This window comes from Phascolarctos cinereus, unplaced genomic scaffold, assembly GCF_003287225.1.
Source record: "Phascolarctos cinereus isolate Bilbo 61053 unplaced genomic scaffold, phaCin_HiC Scaffold_726;HRSCAF=1367, whole genome shotgun sequence".
Taxonomy (NCBI): domain Eukaryota; kingdom Metazoa; phylum Chordata; class Mammalia; order Diprotodontia; family Phascolarctidae; genus Phascolarctos; species Phascolarctos cinereus.
This window is the reverse complement of record NW_027556098.1, coordinates 382163581-382182019: the sequence shown is the minus strand read 5'-3', so window position 1 is coordinate 382182019 and position 18439 is coordinate 382163581. Positions and strand designations below refer to the sequence as shown.

At 45.7% G+C, this 18439-nt stretch overlaps 1 protein-coding gene across 2 annotated transcripts in view; it reads left to right on the top strand.

Moving 5' to 3' along the window:
• The window catches only part of PAX7 (paired box 7), a 162374-nt gene extending 148710 nt beyond the window's left edge, over positions 1 to 13664 (top strand). For both annotated transcript variants that reach the window (XM_020973165.2, XM_020973164.2), the window contains exon 9: positions 8498 to 13664. In XM_020973165.2, coding sequence (XP_020828824.1) covers positions 8498 to 8613 — 116 coding nt within the window. In that variant the 3' untranslated portion in view covers positions 8614 to 13664. The remainder of the gene's footprint in view (positions 1 to 8497) is intronic.
• The last annotated feature ends 4775 nt before the right edge of the window (positions 13665 to 18439 follow it).

Here is an 18439-nt window from a genome sequence, read left to right as displayed (position 1 = left end):
TTAAAAAATATTTATTAAGTATTTACTCTGTGTAAGGCCCCATGCTGGGCAGAATGAGGGATAGAACAATACATGGTCTTTGCCCTCCAGAACACATCTTAGAGGATTTTTATAAATTTCACTCTGGTCTCCCCACACTATACTAGAGACCTTGTCTTCACCATCTGTCTTCACAGTCCAGCCATCTGACCCCATTCCCCTCATTTTTCTCTCAGTCCTCTGGGTTTTTTGAGTTTCTGTGGCTGAATCTTCTCTGATCTTGAGGTATACTCCACTGCACCCTACCCATCAAACCCATTTCAGGAACGACTAGGAGATGGGAGAGGCCCAGAGTAGAATGGGGATAGGGTCTGCTGTGAGTAATTTGGACTTGGAATCAATGAATCCTAGCTGTGTGACCTTGGCCAAGTCCCTTCCCTCCTTTAGGTCTCAACTGAAAAGCATTGTGGCATGATGGGAAGAGCATTGGACTTGAAATGCTAGGAGCTGGGCTTGAGTCCCAGCTCTTTATCAGTTGGGCAGCCTTGGGTAAAGAATAGTAGGGTGGAAGACCAGGATTTAAGACCTGGCTTGTTGACTTACCACATGACTTTGGGCAGCAAATGCTTTCCCTACTCAGGCCTTAGTTTTCTCATCCGGTAAAACTGATGTGGTCTGATCTGAACCATTCACTTTACCTCCGAGCCCCAGTTTCTGGAAAGTGGGAACTTTCTGTAAAACAGGAAGAAAAAAAAATCAATTTCCTGGGTTTTATTGGAAAGGAAAGTACTCTGTAAACTCGAGAGCATTATAGCAATGGGAATGATTATCCTCTCCCCGGAGCCCCGGCCCCCTCCCCAACCCTTCCCAGCCCAGGCAGCTTCACCTGCTGGTGTCAAACTAATCAGAAGGACGTGTGGCAACCCAGGGAGACCCGCTGGGGTTAAAGGTGTATCCTTCCCCTGTGCCCCCTCCTTAACTTGTCCTCAATGACCCGGGACTGCACCTCTCCCCCCCACCCCACCCCTCCAATCGTACACACACCCCACAACGCTCTTTTAATGTCCTTAATTTCTCTAGCTAAATGGGAACCGGCTGCCGGGGGGATCAATAGCAGCTTTCGACCCCGGTTTTCCTGGGGGTGGGGGTGGGGTATGCCTGTGCTCCTGTGTTTTTTCCGAGGGAGCTGGGGCGGCGACCCTCTGACCTTCCCCTTGCTCCCGGTCCGGGGGGGTGGGGTGGAGTGTGGAGCTGGACACATGTTAATGATAAAGATCCGAAACCAATTCCAAGAGCGAGGACTGGCCCCGACGCCCCCGGCCCAGGTTAGTCACACCCCGTGTGTGACCGCAGACCGAGGCACAAAAAATAAAGCCCGGGTAGGAAATAAAATTAGCTCCCCTCCCCCCTTATTGGAGTGAGAGAGAGAGGAAGAAAGGATCCAGGGAGATCAAAAGGGAAAAGGATGCGGGCTGGGGAGAATGGGGAGCAGGGGAGAAAGGAGTGTTTGTTTGGTTTAGAGAAACCGCCTAGGGAAATGTGGGCCAGGGGAGCCCCACTCACCCCCCTCAGTTCGGCCCTATTGTATTCATCCCATCTCTTGACAGTCTTTCCCACTCCGGGTTTGTGGCCAGGAATGAGGTGGTGGGGGTGCTTTCTACCTAATCCCTTTAAGCTCTAAGTGCCCCCCCATTCCTGGGCCTCGAACTATGGAATACCAGGGCTGGACTGGCCCCTAGAACAGATAATATCAGAGTTATATGGCGCCTTATAACCCAGAGCGACGGAGCTGGGAGGGACCTTAGAATGCGAGGGGGCGGGGAGGGGACTTAGAACTCAGGATGTCAGAGTTCTGAGAGCTCTTAGAACGCATGGGATCTTGGAACGCAGAACGTCTGAGCTGGGAAGGACGTTAGGGCAGGACTGTCAGAACAGGGAGAAACCTTGGAACACAGAAAGTCAGAACTGTGAGAGGCCTTGTGGTCTAAAGAATGTGGAATGGTAAAGCTGAAAGTTAGCTGAGAACGGGGAACTTCAGAGCTGGGAGGCAAGTTAAAGACTGTTGCAGTCCAAGCCATGCATTTTACAGATGGCAAGACTGAGACTCCCAGAGAAGGGACTTGCCCAAAGTCACACCACTGCTAAGTGGTGGAACTAAATCTACCCCACCCCCCTTTAGCCTCGAGGTCAGCATTTTTTCTTTTTTTTTTTTAATTAAAAAAATTATCTATTTTTTGACAGATACTTAACAAACATCTGAAGTAACTTCCTTAGCACAATACCTTGTCATTAGCAAGTGCTTAATTAACACTTTTCGTTCAGGGGGCATACATCTGCATGTCCCCAGTTTGTTGATAGCTAACAGAAAGGGAACAACGTCCTTTTAATATGTCAGTTAATACTGACCATGGTCTGAGTTTCTTTGTCTCTAAATGTTGAATTTGTTTACATGACTGTCAATCTCCAGTAAATGCTATTTCCACTATGCTCTAGCACCTTCCCTCCTCTGATTTTCCAATTTCAATGGGGCCCCCAATCCCTCTAGGAGTTCCTCTGTCCCCGATGAGCTAAGTGAGTCCAAGTCTCACATCCTGTCATTCTCCTTCCCAGCCACAAGTTGAAGCACAGTCCAGTTCCAGAAGAGTGGCTCTTAGAAAAACAGTTGAGACATCTTTTTTTTTTCAGAATCCCAAATCCTGTAAGATCCCTATATTATCCCTGGTACACATTTTCGGGAAGGCTGAGGCAGGAATGCCCTCCTTCAGTCCTTTGCCATCATTCCCACTCCAATCTTCATATCAACCTCCAATGCAAGCTGGGAATTTAAGTTTCAGTCCAAAATCTGTTACCTTCTGAACCAGACTTCATTTTCCCCCAAAAAACAAACTGCTTAGGCCAGATGTGGTTTTCAAAGGGTGCTTCCAGCTCTGACATTCTGTGTTCTAAGGGCCCTCCCAGCTCTGACATTTTGTGTACTAAAGTCTTTTTGTACACACATACTCACTCTTCTATAATTCACATATGTCCACAAACCCTTGTATGTGCTGGGGCAAAATTCTAGCTAAGGTTGCTCCTTGTAATGCTGTCTCATTCTCTATCAGACACATACAGAGATGAGCTGTCCATCCATCTGTCCATCCATCCCTTCATTCCTCCATCCTCCAGTTCCTAGGGAGTGAGTGGGTGGAGGGGGGGGAAGGTGGAAGGGGGCGGATGCCAGATTAATATAGTCCTGGCGGTTCCCAAAGGCCAGGGCCGAGCTAATGGTGCTGCTGATAGAACGCAGAAGTGTGAAAAGAATTTTAATAGATATGACAAGTCTAATAAGAATTTGTGTCTAGAAGGGACCTCCTTTGGGGCCGGAGGCTGACGAGGCAGTGACGGCTCAGATTTGTTTACTCACTGGCACTGGCCCTCTGCATCTCCTGCCAACTCCTGATTAATCTAATTTGAGGCGTTTATAGTCAGGGAAAGAGGGAGAGGCAGAGAGAGAGACACATTGAGAGACAACGAGACAGAGAGAAGGTTTGACTGAGGCCCCTAATGAGGAATGTCACAGTCCTGCCCTTCCTGTCCCTCTCCTGTCGTCCCTGTCAAGAGGGAGACACATCATGGGTCCAGGATTAGTTGTCCTTCAAGTTGGCCCAGGATTTGGAAAAGTCTATTGGTTGTCAGGTTCATCCAAGTGACTCCAGCTCAATCAGCATGAATCCAACAGCTCCTCTGGGCCCTCAGCTGGACCCAGAGGGTGCTGCCTGGGAGGGAAGAGAAGAATCAGTCAGAGTCTGGGTCCCTGTTCTATGGGAGTTCCCCATGAAACAAGCAGAGGAGAGTATGAAAAGATTCACTCATCCAAATAGTATTTCTTAGGCACAACTGTGTTCAGAACATGGTGCTAAGTACTGTATGAATTAGGGAGAAGTAGGTATGTGAGAGGAATGTGGAGGACATTTAGAGCGCAGGAAAGAAAGCCAGGTAGGGAGCGGCTTAGTCTGGGAAAGTTTCCCCAAGCAAGCGTCTTGAGTAGGACTCAAAGGATTGGCTTAGTGGAGAAGACAGGGGAGGGCAGGAGTTATTGTAGTTTCTCCTTTAGTTCCATCTGTGCCTTCCCTCAGGCCTTCATATGATCTTGACCAACTGGTTACTAGAAAGCTCTGATCCTTGCTCAGACTCAACATGTCCAAAACTGAACTCAGAATCACAATCACAGAACCTCAGAGGTGGAAGTGACCTCAGGGAGCATCTAGTTCTGACCAAGAATCTCTCTGCAACATACGGACTACTTGGTCATCCGGCCTCTGCTTGAAGACCCCCTTCAGGGAGGGGGAACCCACCACCTCTTGAGGCAGTGCATCCCACTTGGGGGCAGCTTAATTGTTAGGGAGAGTTTTCTAACAGCTCGCCTCAGTGTGCCTGTCTGTAGGTTCAACCTGGTTCTGCCCTCTGATGAGAAGAACAAATCAAATCCCTCTTGAATATGACAGTTTTTGAGTTCTTTAAGACAGCTTCCATGACCCCACCCTGCACCTTCCCAGTTACTTCCATCAATCCTCCTATGGCATAAATTCAAGACCTTGCATCATCCTACTTGTCTTCCTCAGGACACTCACTCTCAGACTTATCAAAGTCCTTCCTAAAACGTGGTGCCCAGAACTGACCATAATAGGTCCATATGTGACTTGACCAGGGCAAAGTATAGCTGAGACTCCTGGAAGCCATCCCTCTCTGAATACAGCCCAGGGCCACCCAAGATTTTTTTTTAACCTATTGACTCATAATGACCTTGAAGTCCTCTAAAATCCCCAGACCTTTTTCAGACAAACTACTGTCTAGTCATGTCTCCTCCATCTTGTAATTGTCAATAAATATCTTGAACCCAGAGTCAGGGCTTTTTATTTCTGCCTATCAAATTTTGTTCTGTTCAGTTCGACCCCAAATTCTAGCCTCTTAAGAACTTTGGGGATCTGATTCTCCTAGCCATTGTATTAGTTCTCCCTCCCAGCTTTGTTACAAATGCAAATTTGAAGAGCATGTGATCTATGCCTTTATCCAAGCCATTGGACACCACAGGGCAAGGACAGATCCTTGGGGCACTTCACTGGTGACACCATGCCTAGTTTCAGCAGAAGTATTAATGAGTATTCTGAACCCAGCCATTGAACCAGGTCCAAGTTTAGCTACTGTCATTTAGCCCCCATTGATCCATTTTCCCCCAACAATAACACAATGCTTAATCAAATACTTTGTTAAAATATCTACAGCATAACGTTGATTTACCAGTAACTCTGGCAAAAAGGAAATAAGGTTACTTTTGAGTGACCTGCTATGGATGAAACCATGCTGGCTCTCTGTGATTATTATTCCCATTGCTAAATATTCATTAAACATCTTTTTAGAAAGAATAGTTTCTTGAATTTTCCCAGGAATCAAAATCAAACTTACTGGTCTATTCTCTTTCCTTTTTGCCTATCTTCAGTCCTGTGTTAACCCACATATTCTCTTTGCTGTTGTTCATTGTTTCAGTCATATCTTACTCTTTGTGGGCTCATTTGGGGTTTTCTTGGCAAAGATACTGGGTGGTTTGCCATTTCCTTCTCCAGCTTACTTCACAGATGGGGAAACTGAGGCAAACAGGGTGAAGTGACTTGCCTAGGGTCACACAGCTAGTAAGTGTCTGAGGCTGGATTTGAACTCAGCAGACCTGGTGCTCTATCCACTGCATCACCTAGATGCCCCTATTGTCTATCGCTTCTTTAATCCTACAATTTTCTCTATATTGGGATTTGTTTGGTATGGAGATCTCTCAGATGAGAAAACTCCCTCTCCCAATGTAGGCCAGTACCTTCTCTCTAACTTTTAGTCTTAGAGAGATGCCTGGAGCACTGAGAGTCAAGTGACTTATTAAAGGTCATACAATCCTTATGTTTCAAAGGCATGATTTGAACCCAGATCTTCCTGGCTTGGAGGCTGGTGCTCTATTCAGAGCCTTTCCCTACATAGCTTTCATAAAACCATTTTTTGTCATCCTTAACCCTCTTCTCCAGCTGAAGCTTATTCTGACCTTTAGCTGTCCTGATACCATTTTATAGAACAGTGTTGTGCTTTTGTTTTCATCAGCAGTTACTTGCTTTTATGTCTATCTCTTTTTAAAATCTAATGTTGGTTGATAGATGTGCAACCACATCTATCTCTACATTGTTGCTGGGGGTTTTTTCTTCTTCATCACAATTGTTTCCTTTTTGTTTCTTCAGAATATCAGATCTTGACAATGACAATTTCTCATGCCTCCTCAGCCAACATCCCCCTATAAAATTTTGGTCCACCTGTTCGTGCTATCCTTCTGCTGAACCCTTTGAAATCTTCTCTTCCCAAAATCTAGGGTGCATGTCTGACTATGCCTAGCCTTTCTCTCCTCTATCACAGATTCTAGCAGGGAGTTATCACTCACCTCCAATGTTCTTGTCATTTCTATCTAAGCAACCAGTTTCTCCCTCTTGATGAGAATCAGATCAAGAATAGAATTTCTCCTTGTTGGTTCTTCCACATTTGGAAGGATGAAATGATCATTATTAAGACAAGTTGAGAAGTTGTTCACTGTTCTACTTTTGCCTAAGCTTAGCAGATGTCTGGATCATAGAAGTCACTCATCTTTATCATTTCATGCCTCTGTACCAGGCTTGTGATCTGTTTCCCAAACTCCTCATCTATTTTCTCTTTCTGTCTTGACAGTCTATAGTAGGCTCCAATGATAAAACCACTCTTCTTTGTTACCCCTTTGATCTTTAAATAAATGCTTCCCAACATGCCTCACCATTCTGATTCCTGGATTTCCTCACATAGTGTACTTTTTGAACATGTAATGCTACCTCATTGCCTCCTCCCTACCCCCTACCTGTCCTCTTACCTTTGAGTAAGGTATATCCTCCTTCAAGAGCCACATTCCAGTCCCTGGTCTCATAATGTGTTGTAACTATGAGACTTAGTCTGGGAACTCCTTGAGAGTGGGGATTGTCTTTTGCCTGTCTTTGTACCCCCAGCACTAAGCATAGTGCCTGGCATACTGTAGGCACTTAATAAATTCTAATTGACTGACTGCAGTCAAACTTGCCTCCTTGCATCAGGACTCATAGTTAGTGTTACCGATTCTCTATACTTTGTGTGTAGACATTCAAAGTCTCGGGGTTTAATGACTCCTTTTTTGGATTTCCATCTCCTATGAATATCTGGGTATTTTAAAAGATGAGAGGTAGCTTGGTACAATGCAAAGAATAGTAAATCTAGACCTGGATTCAAATGCTGACTCCTGTCACCTGTGTGACCTTGAGCAAATCACTTAACCTCTGTTGACCTCCAGTTCTCATCTGTAAAATGTGGGGATTGAACTAGACGGCTCTAGAGCAACAACACCATGCTCATCCCTTTCTCTGGACTTTTACTTACATAGTACGCTGTTTCTGGAGTGCCTGTCATCCTCCCCTAAAGCTATCCAAGTCCCACCCATCCTTCAAAGCCCTTCTCAGAAGAGTTCTTTCCACCAGTGGTCTCACAACCACCCCAGCCACAAAGATCTCTCCTTGTGCATTTCTATATCTCCCAGTTGCCCCTTTGTATAGTCTGCCTTAAGAGTTTGTTGTATCATTATTTAACTTTCCATGTGGGTGTATCTTGTCTCCTCTATCAAACTGTAAAGTTCTTGAGGGCACAGACCCTATTATGGGTTGTTGGGCTTTGGGTTTTTTTTGCATTCCCCATCTTGCTTAGCACTGTGTTAAGCATGGATTATGGGTTCAATAAGCTTTTGATGGACAGAGGACTGTAGGAGTAGATGGATGAATGGATGGATGGATGGATGGATGGATGGATGGATGGATGGATGGATTGACAAACGGATAAATGGACAGATGGATGGATGAACAGATGGACAGACAGATGGATTGAATGATGGATGGACAGATGGTCAGATGGTTGAATGCTTGGATGGATAGATGGTTGATTGGAGTACAGAATCATACAGAATCTCCTCCATGCCATATTCAACAGTTAGTTACTCAACCTTGACTGCAAGGCCTCTAGTGCAAAAGAACTACTGCCTCCTGAGGTAGCCTACTCCTCTTTTGGACAGTTTCTATTATTAGGACCTTTTCCCTGACATCAAGCCTTAATCTACCTCTCTGCCAGTTCTATCCATTATTCCGGGTTTTGCCTCCAGAGGCCAAGCAGAGCAAGTCTAAATCCTTATCCATGTATTAGCCTTTCAAATATTACATGACATCTGTTATGTGCCATAGGTAGATTGGCAGATGGACTGCTGGATGGATGGAGAAAGGGAGAAAGGGAGGGAGGCAGGGAGGAAGGGAGGGAGAAAGGGATGGATGGATGGAGAAATAGATAGATAGATGGAGATATGGAGGGAGAGGTTGGATAGACTGGAAAATGGAAGACTAGATGAATAGAAGGATAGAGATATAAGATTAGAATATCAGTTGCTAAATGTGTCTCTCTCCCTTTTTCTTCTTAGGTGCCGTCGACTATCTGGCAAAGAACGTGAGCCTTTCCACACAACGTCGGATGAAATTGGGCGAGCACTCAGCTGTGCTGGGGCTCCTGCCTGTGGAAACAGGTCAAGCATACTAAAGCCCTAGGGCCCCCTAACCCAGGCCCTTGACTCCTGCATCCCTGCTAGCCCTGCCAGCCTATCCTACACTCATCCCTGTGCCTCTCTGACCCCAAGTCCCAGACCATCCCCCTAGACCCACTGATGCATCCTCTGAGGAAGTGGGACCAGTAAGCTCCAGTCTCTTCCCATGCCACCACTCTCTGGCAAAAATCTATGACCATAGACTATGAGGGGACACAATTACAGTCCCTCTGCCAGCATCCCCTTCTGCCTCCCGATCCCAATCCTGAGCCCAGCTGGATTACTGGACTGATTTAATCCCCTGCTCCCACACTCAACCTTGCTTTAAGCAATGGGTAAAACCCAAGCTGAATTATGACTTCTGTAAGATTTCTCTCTCACTCAAGGCCCTTCCCTTACTTCAAATGTACAGACTTTATAAATGCTTCCCATCACAGAGGGTGCAGCAGGCAAGACAGTTCCAAAGGGACAGGATCCTGGAGCTCTTAGTGTGAAGGAAAGAGCATTAGATTTGGAGTCAGAGCCCCTGGGTTCAAATCCCAACACTGCCACTTACGATCTATGTGACTTTGGTCAAGTTAGTTCTACTCTCTGGGTCTCAGTTTCATCATCTGGAAAGTAAAGAACCAAGACCAGATGGCCTCTAAGACCCTCTTCTAGCTCCAATTCCCATGAACCTTTGGACCCCCACAGAAGAGTAAGGGGGTAACAAGCTAACTGTCCCCTAGGTGGCACCCTGCCATAGAGATAATGCCAATTGACCAGGAAGGCCTTGGGAATGAAGAGAGAGGGCACTCAACTGGACATGCTGTTCTCTGTTTCCCAAGCTGACGACCTATGTGGATGAGCATGACCAAAACCCAAACCCTTTAACCTTTCCAGCCATAGGACCTTGGCAGAGAGGTTAGGATGGGCTGATGGTATGGAGCTGCCCAGTTCAGGAAGGAGACCTGGGCTGGTTATGGCTAATATGGGATGTTGGGGCATGCCCTATGCAGGGACAGGTGGTAGGGAGGCCAAGGAGAGACTTTGAGCCTAAAGGAAATACCTTTTGGAAACTTCAGTGGGCTTGCATCACTAGCACTCAGTCCCACGGGGGCAGATGAGGCAAGTTCTAACATACAGAGACTATTCAGAAGTTGAAAGGCACTTAGGAGAGCAGGACTTATACTCAAGTCACCGGGTACTTGAGTACCCAGAAGCTCTAAGTGAGAAGGTAAGGGCTCTGGCTTGAAGCTCTGAGTTCCCAGCTCTGTCCTCCCAAAGCTGGTTTGCTGATTTCTATGGGACCTTATCAGGAACAAAGAACACTTCAGCACCTCCAGCAAAGGGGGACCCTGCTTTCTTCAGGCCAAGCTTGACCTGATCATTCAAGGTTAATTGACCACCAAAATACAGGAGGCCGAGAAGGGAACTTGGGATTTTAGACATCTTCCCTCTTCTGGGGGTGGGGCAGGGAAGCAGGGAGAGAGATTGCACATGAGAAAATCCTAAGATCTTTGTCACTCCTGAATCTGCCTCATGAATCCAGTGGGCTTAGCTGAGGGCACACCTATAGCTGAAACCCTGGTCCTCAGCAGACTTCACCAATCCCATTTTTGGCAGAAGCCCCCACTTTTGCCCATAAAGATCCCTCCTTTTGCCAGTCAAGAGTTGCCTTGCCTGTGGAGTTTGCCCTCCTGGGGCAGCTTAACAGGCATGAATGGGGGCTCTGACATGATTAAAGATCCCGATGAAAGGGATTTTAAAAACTAACTCCTCAGCACCCATGCCAAGCCCTTTCCTTTCCTGGGCTCTTTGTTGAATGAGTGGTGGCTGCCCACTCCCTGAGGAAATCTGGTCCTTGGTTTCTCTCAGCATTTCAGTGGGAAGAGGATGGAGTCCCTACCCAACCCTGAAGCAGCAATTTCCAATATGAAGAAGGTGGGGAGCCTAGAGGTCCACCATTCAAACATAGGAGCATCTCTGCCCAGTGCACCCCTCGAGTCCATTCCTCAGGTTCAACATAGCCAGAGCTGTGGTTTGAGACCATCAGACCTAGATTGAAGCAAGGTTAGGATCAGTGACATAGGATTCTCCTGGCCTCCAAGAACGAGGGAGAAGTTGGCCTTCTCCTACCTTCTAGGGTCTTCTAAAAGTTCTCCCCAGACCCTGTTCCTTTGAAAGTTATAACCTTTGGGGAGAAAGTTTCAGGCTCCTGGCTTCCATTGGATCTTTCTGGCATCATCACCAGTTGCATTACCATTTGTAGTTTTCATCTTTTCCACTCACCATTTTCTACTATCATAATCTTCACTGTGGCATAGCAGACTTGGACTTAGAAAGCTGAGCTCCAGCTGTTCTGTGCTGTGTGACCTGGAGCAAGTCACTCATCCTTTCTGAGACTGAGGCTCAGAGACACTGAACTGCTCTGGGGCTCAGTTTCTTTATCTGTAGAAGGAGAGGGTTGGACTGAATGACCCCTAAGGTCCCTTCCAGCTCTCAATCAGATCCTATGATCCCCATCTGCAAAATGGGGATAATAATACTGGTTCTACCTACCTCACAGGGATGTTGTGAGGAAAGTGCTTTGCAAATCCTAAAGCACCATAGACATAGAAATTATTCTGTCATCATTTTTATCATCATGTCATCTTCATTATCAAGCTGCCTGGAGGCCCCATCATAACACCCAGAAGGACTGGGCTCAAGTTGTCTTGTCTCAGTCTTGGGTAACCATCAGGATGATGAGAAGCTTCCCGGGCACCTCTTCTCTGGACTCCTTTCTCTTCCTCCTTGTTAAGTAAGAAGTTCCCAGGGAGAATGGCCATAAGACCAAGAGATCCTGCTGAAACATGGGCCCCAGGCCTTCCTGGGAAGTTGGAGGAAAGATAGGAAGAGTACTCCTATGGGTATTTCCACCATGATGAACAGGAACTGGCTTCCTAACTTCAGACTTGGAGCCTGAGCTAGGAGCATCACCAGGATGGCTGGATACAGTCAGACAGATCACTCCATTGAGGGTCAGATATCACAGCAAGACTCTAGGCCTGGAAGACACCCAGCCCTTGACATCCCCAGTGATGTCTTTTTCCTTCAAACCCTGGGGAGAAGAAGATGCCACATCTTTCCTTGGTGACCTACTCCAGGATTTAATAATTGTCACAACCAGAAGGTCCTTCCTTTGGCCTAACTTTGCCTTCAAAGAGATTTTCTGAACAGCATTCCTTCAGCTGGAGGTTGTATTCTACTGATGGCATGGTTATGTTTACAGAGACCACTTCTGACCCATTCATTTGTGTGTTTTCTCAGAAATGTGGTAACCTGAAGCTTCTCCAGCTCCAGCCTTCAAGAGATAACATTCCATGACCAGGACCAATTCACTTCCCCGCAAAACCTCTTCCTCAAACCTTAAATCAGAATGCCCAATACCTACAGCATCTCCAGATCCCAGATAAGCCATTTCTCAGCAAACTCAACTCCCTCAGAGCTCCCCAAATCTATTCTCATGGGGACGAAAGACATATCCCCATAGGCTCTTTCCTTTTGATTCCCATCTGGTTTTTCACCATGCCCTGTATATGTGTGTATGCTTGGAAGGGGGAAGAGGAATTGGGGATCCCTTTTATGTAAAGCAGCCCCTCATATTAGCGGGCGGCCTTCTCACCAGAGAGGATGAGAAGCAAGAGGTCTCAAAAGATCTGAGGCGAGCTGTCAAGCAGGTTCATTGAAGTCTTATGAAGGCATGCATTCCAGGTGGTTTGGAAAACCCCAAAGGCCACCCTCTCCAACTACCATTGTAAATAGAGTCCGTAGAGAAATAAGAAACTATCCCTGTCTGATCACAACTAGCTATTTACCCCTCCTCTGAGGTTAACCCTCTGAGACTCATTGTACATTAGCTCGAAACTTGGTGATGTGCTGTTTGTTTATAGGAAGTTTTTTGTTGTTTTGTTTTGGTTTTGGTTTTGATACTGAAAAGACAACCCTCCCCCTCCCCACCCCATCCCACTGTGAGTGACGTTCTAGTACCACGGGGCCACCTGTAGAGATCTGCATATTGTGTGTTTGAAAAGATACAGTCCAGGATCCATTGGGATTATATTGTCTTCATCCTGTTTCCTTCCTCTGATTTTCCTTCCTTGCTACCATAAAGAAAGAGACATTCATGTGTGAAGAACTGAGAACCAGGCACTGTTTGCTTGCTTTAAAAAAAATGCCCATTTGTTATTCCTATGTTCTCCTCTTCCCTCACCAAAGGAGCATTGTGGGGCCGGAGGAAATGGGGAGACAGAGGTGGGTTCAGAGAGGGGGGACAAGAGAGAAAAAAATGTGGAGAGATTTGCCCAGAAGAAGAAATGAGGTCAGTTTGGGGCTCAGTGGTGAGGTCTGGGGTTGGGACAGGATCTGGACGGCAGACACCCAGTCTGACTTCAGCGGCAGAAGCCAATCTCATTTAGGACCAAATGGGCCACATGTTTTGACCTTTGAAAGCCTCTTGTGCCACCAAGAATCCCAAGTATCATGTTTTTACAACTCAAGGACACTCTCTGGGCCTTCTCTTTCTAGATGATGCTCTCTCTTACCCCCACATTTGGACATTCCAGGGAGCAGATATATCTGCTCTCTGCCCACCTTTAGGGGTGCCAACCCAAGACCAAACTGAGGGGGAGGGGAACTCTAGCCACCTCCTTTAAACAGCGGCACCTCGCTGCTCAGAGACATTTGTGTATTTAATGCTTCTAATACAGCCACCTCCCCTACCTGGGCCATGTCTGCTAGTGATAGAGAACATTCCTTCTTGCTAGTATCTGCGAATTCATTTGCTTCTGTGTTTGAGACATAACCATTTCCCTACATGTGAGAGCGAGTACATGTGTGCACGTGTGCGCAGGAGGCGTACAGAAAGTGTGTTGGGGCGAGTGTGTGTTTAAATATAATCGCACCATAATTTATTCAGCTATATGGAGTAGTAGACTAGTAAGAGAAGCTGCCGGTTGCTTTCCTACCTGCTGCCTGTAGGTGTTTCCCTGTAACTCAGGCATAACTGTTATACATTAAAAAAAAAAATAAATTAAAAGCCACTTTGAAGGCTCGGTGTATTTAATGTGGTCCCTGAACTATGGCTGCAAAAAAAAAAATAGTGTCCCCATGGCACTGACCTAATTAAAAGGACCCTGCCACAGAGAGGAAGAGATCATTGGCACAGTGTTAGCATCAGAGATGGGGTGGCAACCCCCAACCTGACTCACCGAAACCGACCTTGCTGTCCCTAAAAATCAGCTCCTCTGCTTCCCCTCGTGCTTGCATAACCAAGAGAGGACAGACTCTGCTTAAATTCAGCAGTCCACTATGTGTCAGGCAGCGGGCTGGGTGCTAGTCAAAAAGTCAACAGGCATTTATTACAGCACTTACTCTGCGTATAGTGCTGTGCTGAGCTCTGGAAATACAAATACAAATAGAAAAAAAAAGTTCCTGCCCTCAAGGAGCTTACACTCTAATGGGGGAGGTCAACACATAAAAAGGAACTGAAAGATTCTAAGTATAACAAACCCACCCCACCCTCCAAAAAAAATCCAGAAAGAAGAAAATCCATGCCCTCGAAGAGCTTTAATTCTAATGGAAGGGGGAGGTTTATCCCATGTGCCTGTAGAAGTAATTACAAAGTCTAAACTAAGTGAATACAAAGTTATTTCAAGAGAGAGAGTGTGCTAATAATTGGAAGACAAAGGAAGGAGAAAGTGGTACCTGAGTTTGCTTGGAAGGAAGCTAGAGATTCTGCAAAGAGGAGGTGAGCAAAGATGAGCAAAGAGGGAAATTCATGAACACTTCACTCTTATGGCCAATGGTATAAGCAGGGTCAGGTCTCTCCAGAACACAGCCCCATACCAGGACAAGGTGGCAGGCAGGGAAGACCACTGGGTGCCTTCATGTTCTCTTCATAAAGTTGCTAAACCAAAGGCAAGCTCTTAGATGCTCACTCTCACTTAACATGCAGTGATGAATGTGTTTAACTGGCATCCCAACACACCAAAGCAGGAGGGTGGAGAGGCTTTTAGGGGCCAACGTAAATCAGTGAGAAGTGTTAGTTGGCACTCTGGCAGGGGAAGAGGAAACAAATACATACTCAAAGACAGACATAGACCTGTGCTGGGTCTTAGTGCACAGAATAATAGTAGATGTTTATAAGGATGACCTTGAGTCTTAGAGAAAAGGTTACCATATTCACCTTTTAACAGTCTTTGTTTGAGAAGGCAGGGGCAGTATAAGATATATTTTTTAAAATGTCTTCCATCAAACCTGGTCTTTAAAAAAGGAAAGTTCTGTCTCTTGTATGGGATAAGCTTCAGCTATTTCAAAGATTCATTTACATGGGTCATTTCAGGCTCTGTTGACATCAGATACATGAAGCATCACTGTACAGATGTGGGGAAAGAATACAAGGGAGTTTATAACACCTTCTCTTATTGGGAGAGAGGGCTATAAGTGAAAATGATTCAAGAAAAGATCGAAAATGACAACTGGTATGGGAAAAGAGCACTTGTTGAACCTGGGCTGGCCCTCAGCAAAGGCCAAAGAGGTCATCATCTTCATAGGACTGCTGGAGAATCACTGGAAAGCATCCTTTTCCAGAAAAGATCTCCCCACTCAGGGCCAGCGTGCACTAAGTCTTGCCATTTTAGTCTGGTTACTTTGGGTTCCTCTCTAGGTAGACATTGTTATTACATTAAATTCATTCACACTAAGAAATTAATGACCTATCCAATACCAGGAAGGGGAGAGAATTGGGTGACTGGGAGATAGAAGCAGAGGAAAAGATAAAACTGGTAATAGGAAAAGTAATAGGCCTGCTAGATAAATTCAACCTGCTGACACTGTCTTTTCCAAGGCTCCTCCCAGCTCTGACATTCTGTGTTCTAAGGGCCCTTCCAGCTCTGACATTCTGTGTTCTAAGGGCCCTCCTAGCTCTGATATTCTGTGTTCTAAGGCCCTCTCACTTCTGACATCCTGTGTTCTAAGGGTTCTCCTAGCTCTGATATACTGTGTTCTAAGGCCCTCTCACTTCTGACATCCTGTGTTCTAAGGGTTCTCCCAGCTCTGATATTCTCTGTTCTAAGGGCCCTCTCAGCTATTCCATACTCTAAGGCCCCTGCCTAGCTCTGATACTTTATGCTCTAAACTCTCTTAGAGAACTAACATTCCATGTTCTTGGGTACAATACAGCTATGATGTTTCATGTCACAATCTGTTTTCTGAGATCCCTTCCTATTTTTACATTTTCTCTTCCATGGCCATTGCACAAAATTCAGGACAATCTCGCAGGTTCTAGAAAACACTGTAAGTGTTTGCCCCTGTTCTTAGGGCACTCAGATCCAGAACAGCTGCTTGAAAATGAAAGAGGTGATCCCATCTCCCCTCCAGTCAACCAGAGCAAAGAAGTAGCAGATTGCAAGCTGGAAAAGAGCCCGGGGTGAGCACATTCCACTCCCCCAGTGGAATTTCTGGAGAGCTGTTGAAAACATCCACCAAGCTCTCACTTTTGGGAACCACACAGAAATGCACCCTCTGACAGCTGCTGCTGAGAAAGGTGCCAGTCCCTGGAGCTTAGAGGGAAGGCTGGGGGCGGGCGGGGAGTAGGAATGAGAGCCTTGCATCAGTGGGCTGCTAGAGCTGCTACTCTGACAGTTCAGCCTGGCCGGAAATCCAGATGGGACCCTTTCCATGGCCAGGAGCAAAGAGGGATATGATGCTCATGAACTCCGAGCCCTTCATGGGGATTAAAAGTTTGGTTTCAATCATCTTTATGGCTAAAAGAAGGGTTAGGGCAAGGATTGGGATTAGGGTTAGGCTCTGGGACAGAGTTAGGCTAAAGCTACAACAAAGGTGAGAATTAAGGGAACAGGGTCTGGGTAATTAACGTAGGGAGGAAATTTAGGGCTGAGGAGAGAGTGAGGATTAGACATTGGGCTAGTGATGGGGTTAGAGTTACTTTTAGGATTAGCAGAAGGGTTAGGATTGGATTTCAGATTGTATAAAGGGTTGGGATTTAGGATTCAGAGATTACTAAGGAATTCACAGTGCTCCGAGCCAGAAGACCTGTCTATGTCCCAGTTCTGTGAATTCTTAGCTGTGTGACCTTAAGCATCCCCTTACCTCTCTGAGACTCCGTTTTCTCCTGTGTAAAATGACAGGGTTCTATTAGATGTCCTCTAAGGTTCCTTTCCATTCTCCTTGATTTAGTACTGGAAAGTTACCATTTTACAAATGAGGTAAATGAGATTCAGAGAGACAGAATATCTTGCCTGGGGTCACATAATTTGTCAACAGCTGAGCTGAACTAGAAGTCCCTATTCTGCCAAGGACAATGCCAGGGTTGGACTTGGGAGATCTAAGTTTTCCTTCTTCCTCTAGAATTGAGAAGCTGTTTCACTTCAGACAAATCATTTCATCTTTCCTCAATTTTCCCATGTGATTTAACCCTGAAATAAACCTTAGGCCAAGTCTTCCATTTTAGAAATGAGAAAACTAAAGCCCAGAGAAAAGAGGTCATGACAGTCACAGACCTATAAAAAGGAGCCTCGGGAATTGAATCCAAATCTTCCAATGCTTTGTCCTATCCCACGCTACCTGGTAATCTGTCAAATAGGGGTAAGCTATTTTTTGTACTACCTGCTTCAGAGCAAAAGCTACAGGGGTTTTTTTTGGGGGGGAGAATCATATTTCATTGATTTTAGGGAGCCCTACACCAACACAGATTAGTGATTGCTCTGCAATTTCTAGTCTTAGAGAACTTCTTGAGGCACTAAGGTATTAAATGACTTGCCCAGGGTCACACAACCAGTATATGTGGAGATGGATCTTGAACTTTCTAGCTGTGAGGCCAGCTCTCCATTTATGATAAAACAGCTGCCTCCTGAACTAGTCTTAGGATAAGCCTTAGGGTAAGGATAAATAGATGGCACAGTGAATAGAGTGCCAGGACTGAGGTCAGGAGGACTCATCTTCATGATTTCAAATCTGCCCTCCAAGACTTACTAGCTATGTTACCACGGACAATGTTTGCCTCAGTTTCCTCATCTGTAAAATGAGCTGGAGAAGGAAATGGGAAACTGCTCCAGGATCTTTGCCAAGAAAAGCCCAAATGGGGTCATGGAGAATCAGGTATGACTGGACAAGAACAGCAAAAACAACAATGGTTAGAATTAGAGTTCTAATTAGGGTTAGCTCCATTTTACAGATTTGAAAACTGAGTTATTAAGGATCCTTGGACTGTGGGTAGCCAGGGAAAATAATCAAATTGAGTCTTTTTTCAAACAATTTTCCGATCAGCTGTCTGAATTGTTTGCTGCATTAAATGTCAGCCAGGGAAATATATGGATAAAGAATCAAGAAGATCTGGGTTTAAGTCCTGCCTCTCACACTCACTGGTTGTGTGACCTTGGGCAAGTCACTTACCCTTTCAGTGCCCCAGATAGCAGGCTCAGACTATAAACTGAAGACAAAGTATTGACCCCCTTGTGTAGAGAGTTTGCTCACTTGGGACTTCCCTATATGAAAGAAACCACATTCCCCATTCCTGTGATTAGGGAAGATGAAAAGCATCACGTACAATTTTGTAACATGCACTTTTCACAAACTGACAACCAACAAAACACTGCTTGGGCCATCCCCAGAACTTCAAGGCATGAAGATGAGGGAAGGAAAGGAACCCCTACTTGGTTTGGCAAAAAAGAGTAAGGCTATGTATCTAAGGAAGATCAGACTTAGCCTACCTTGTCCAGAAAAAAAAAAGTAACTGCTCCTATAAATTACAGGATGTCAGAGATGGGTGAACCCTTAGAA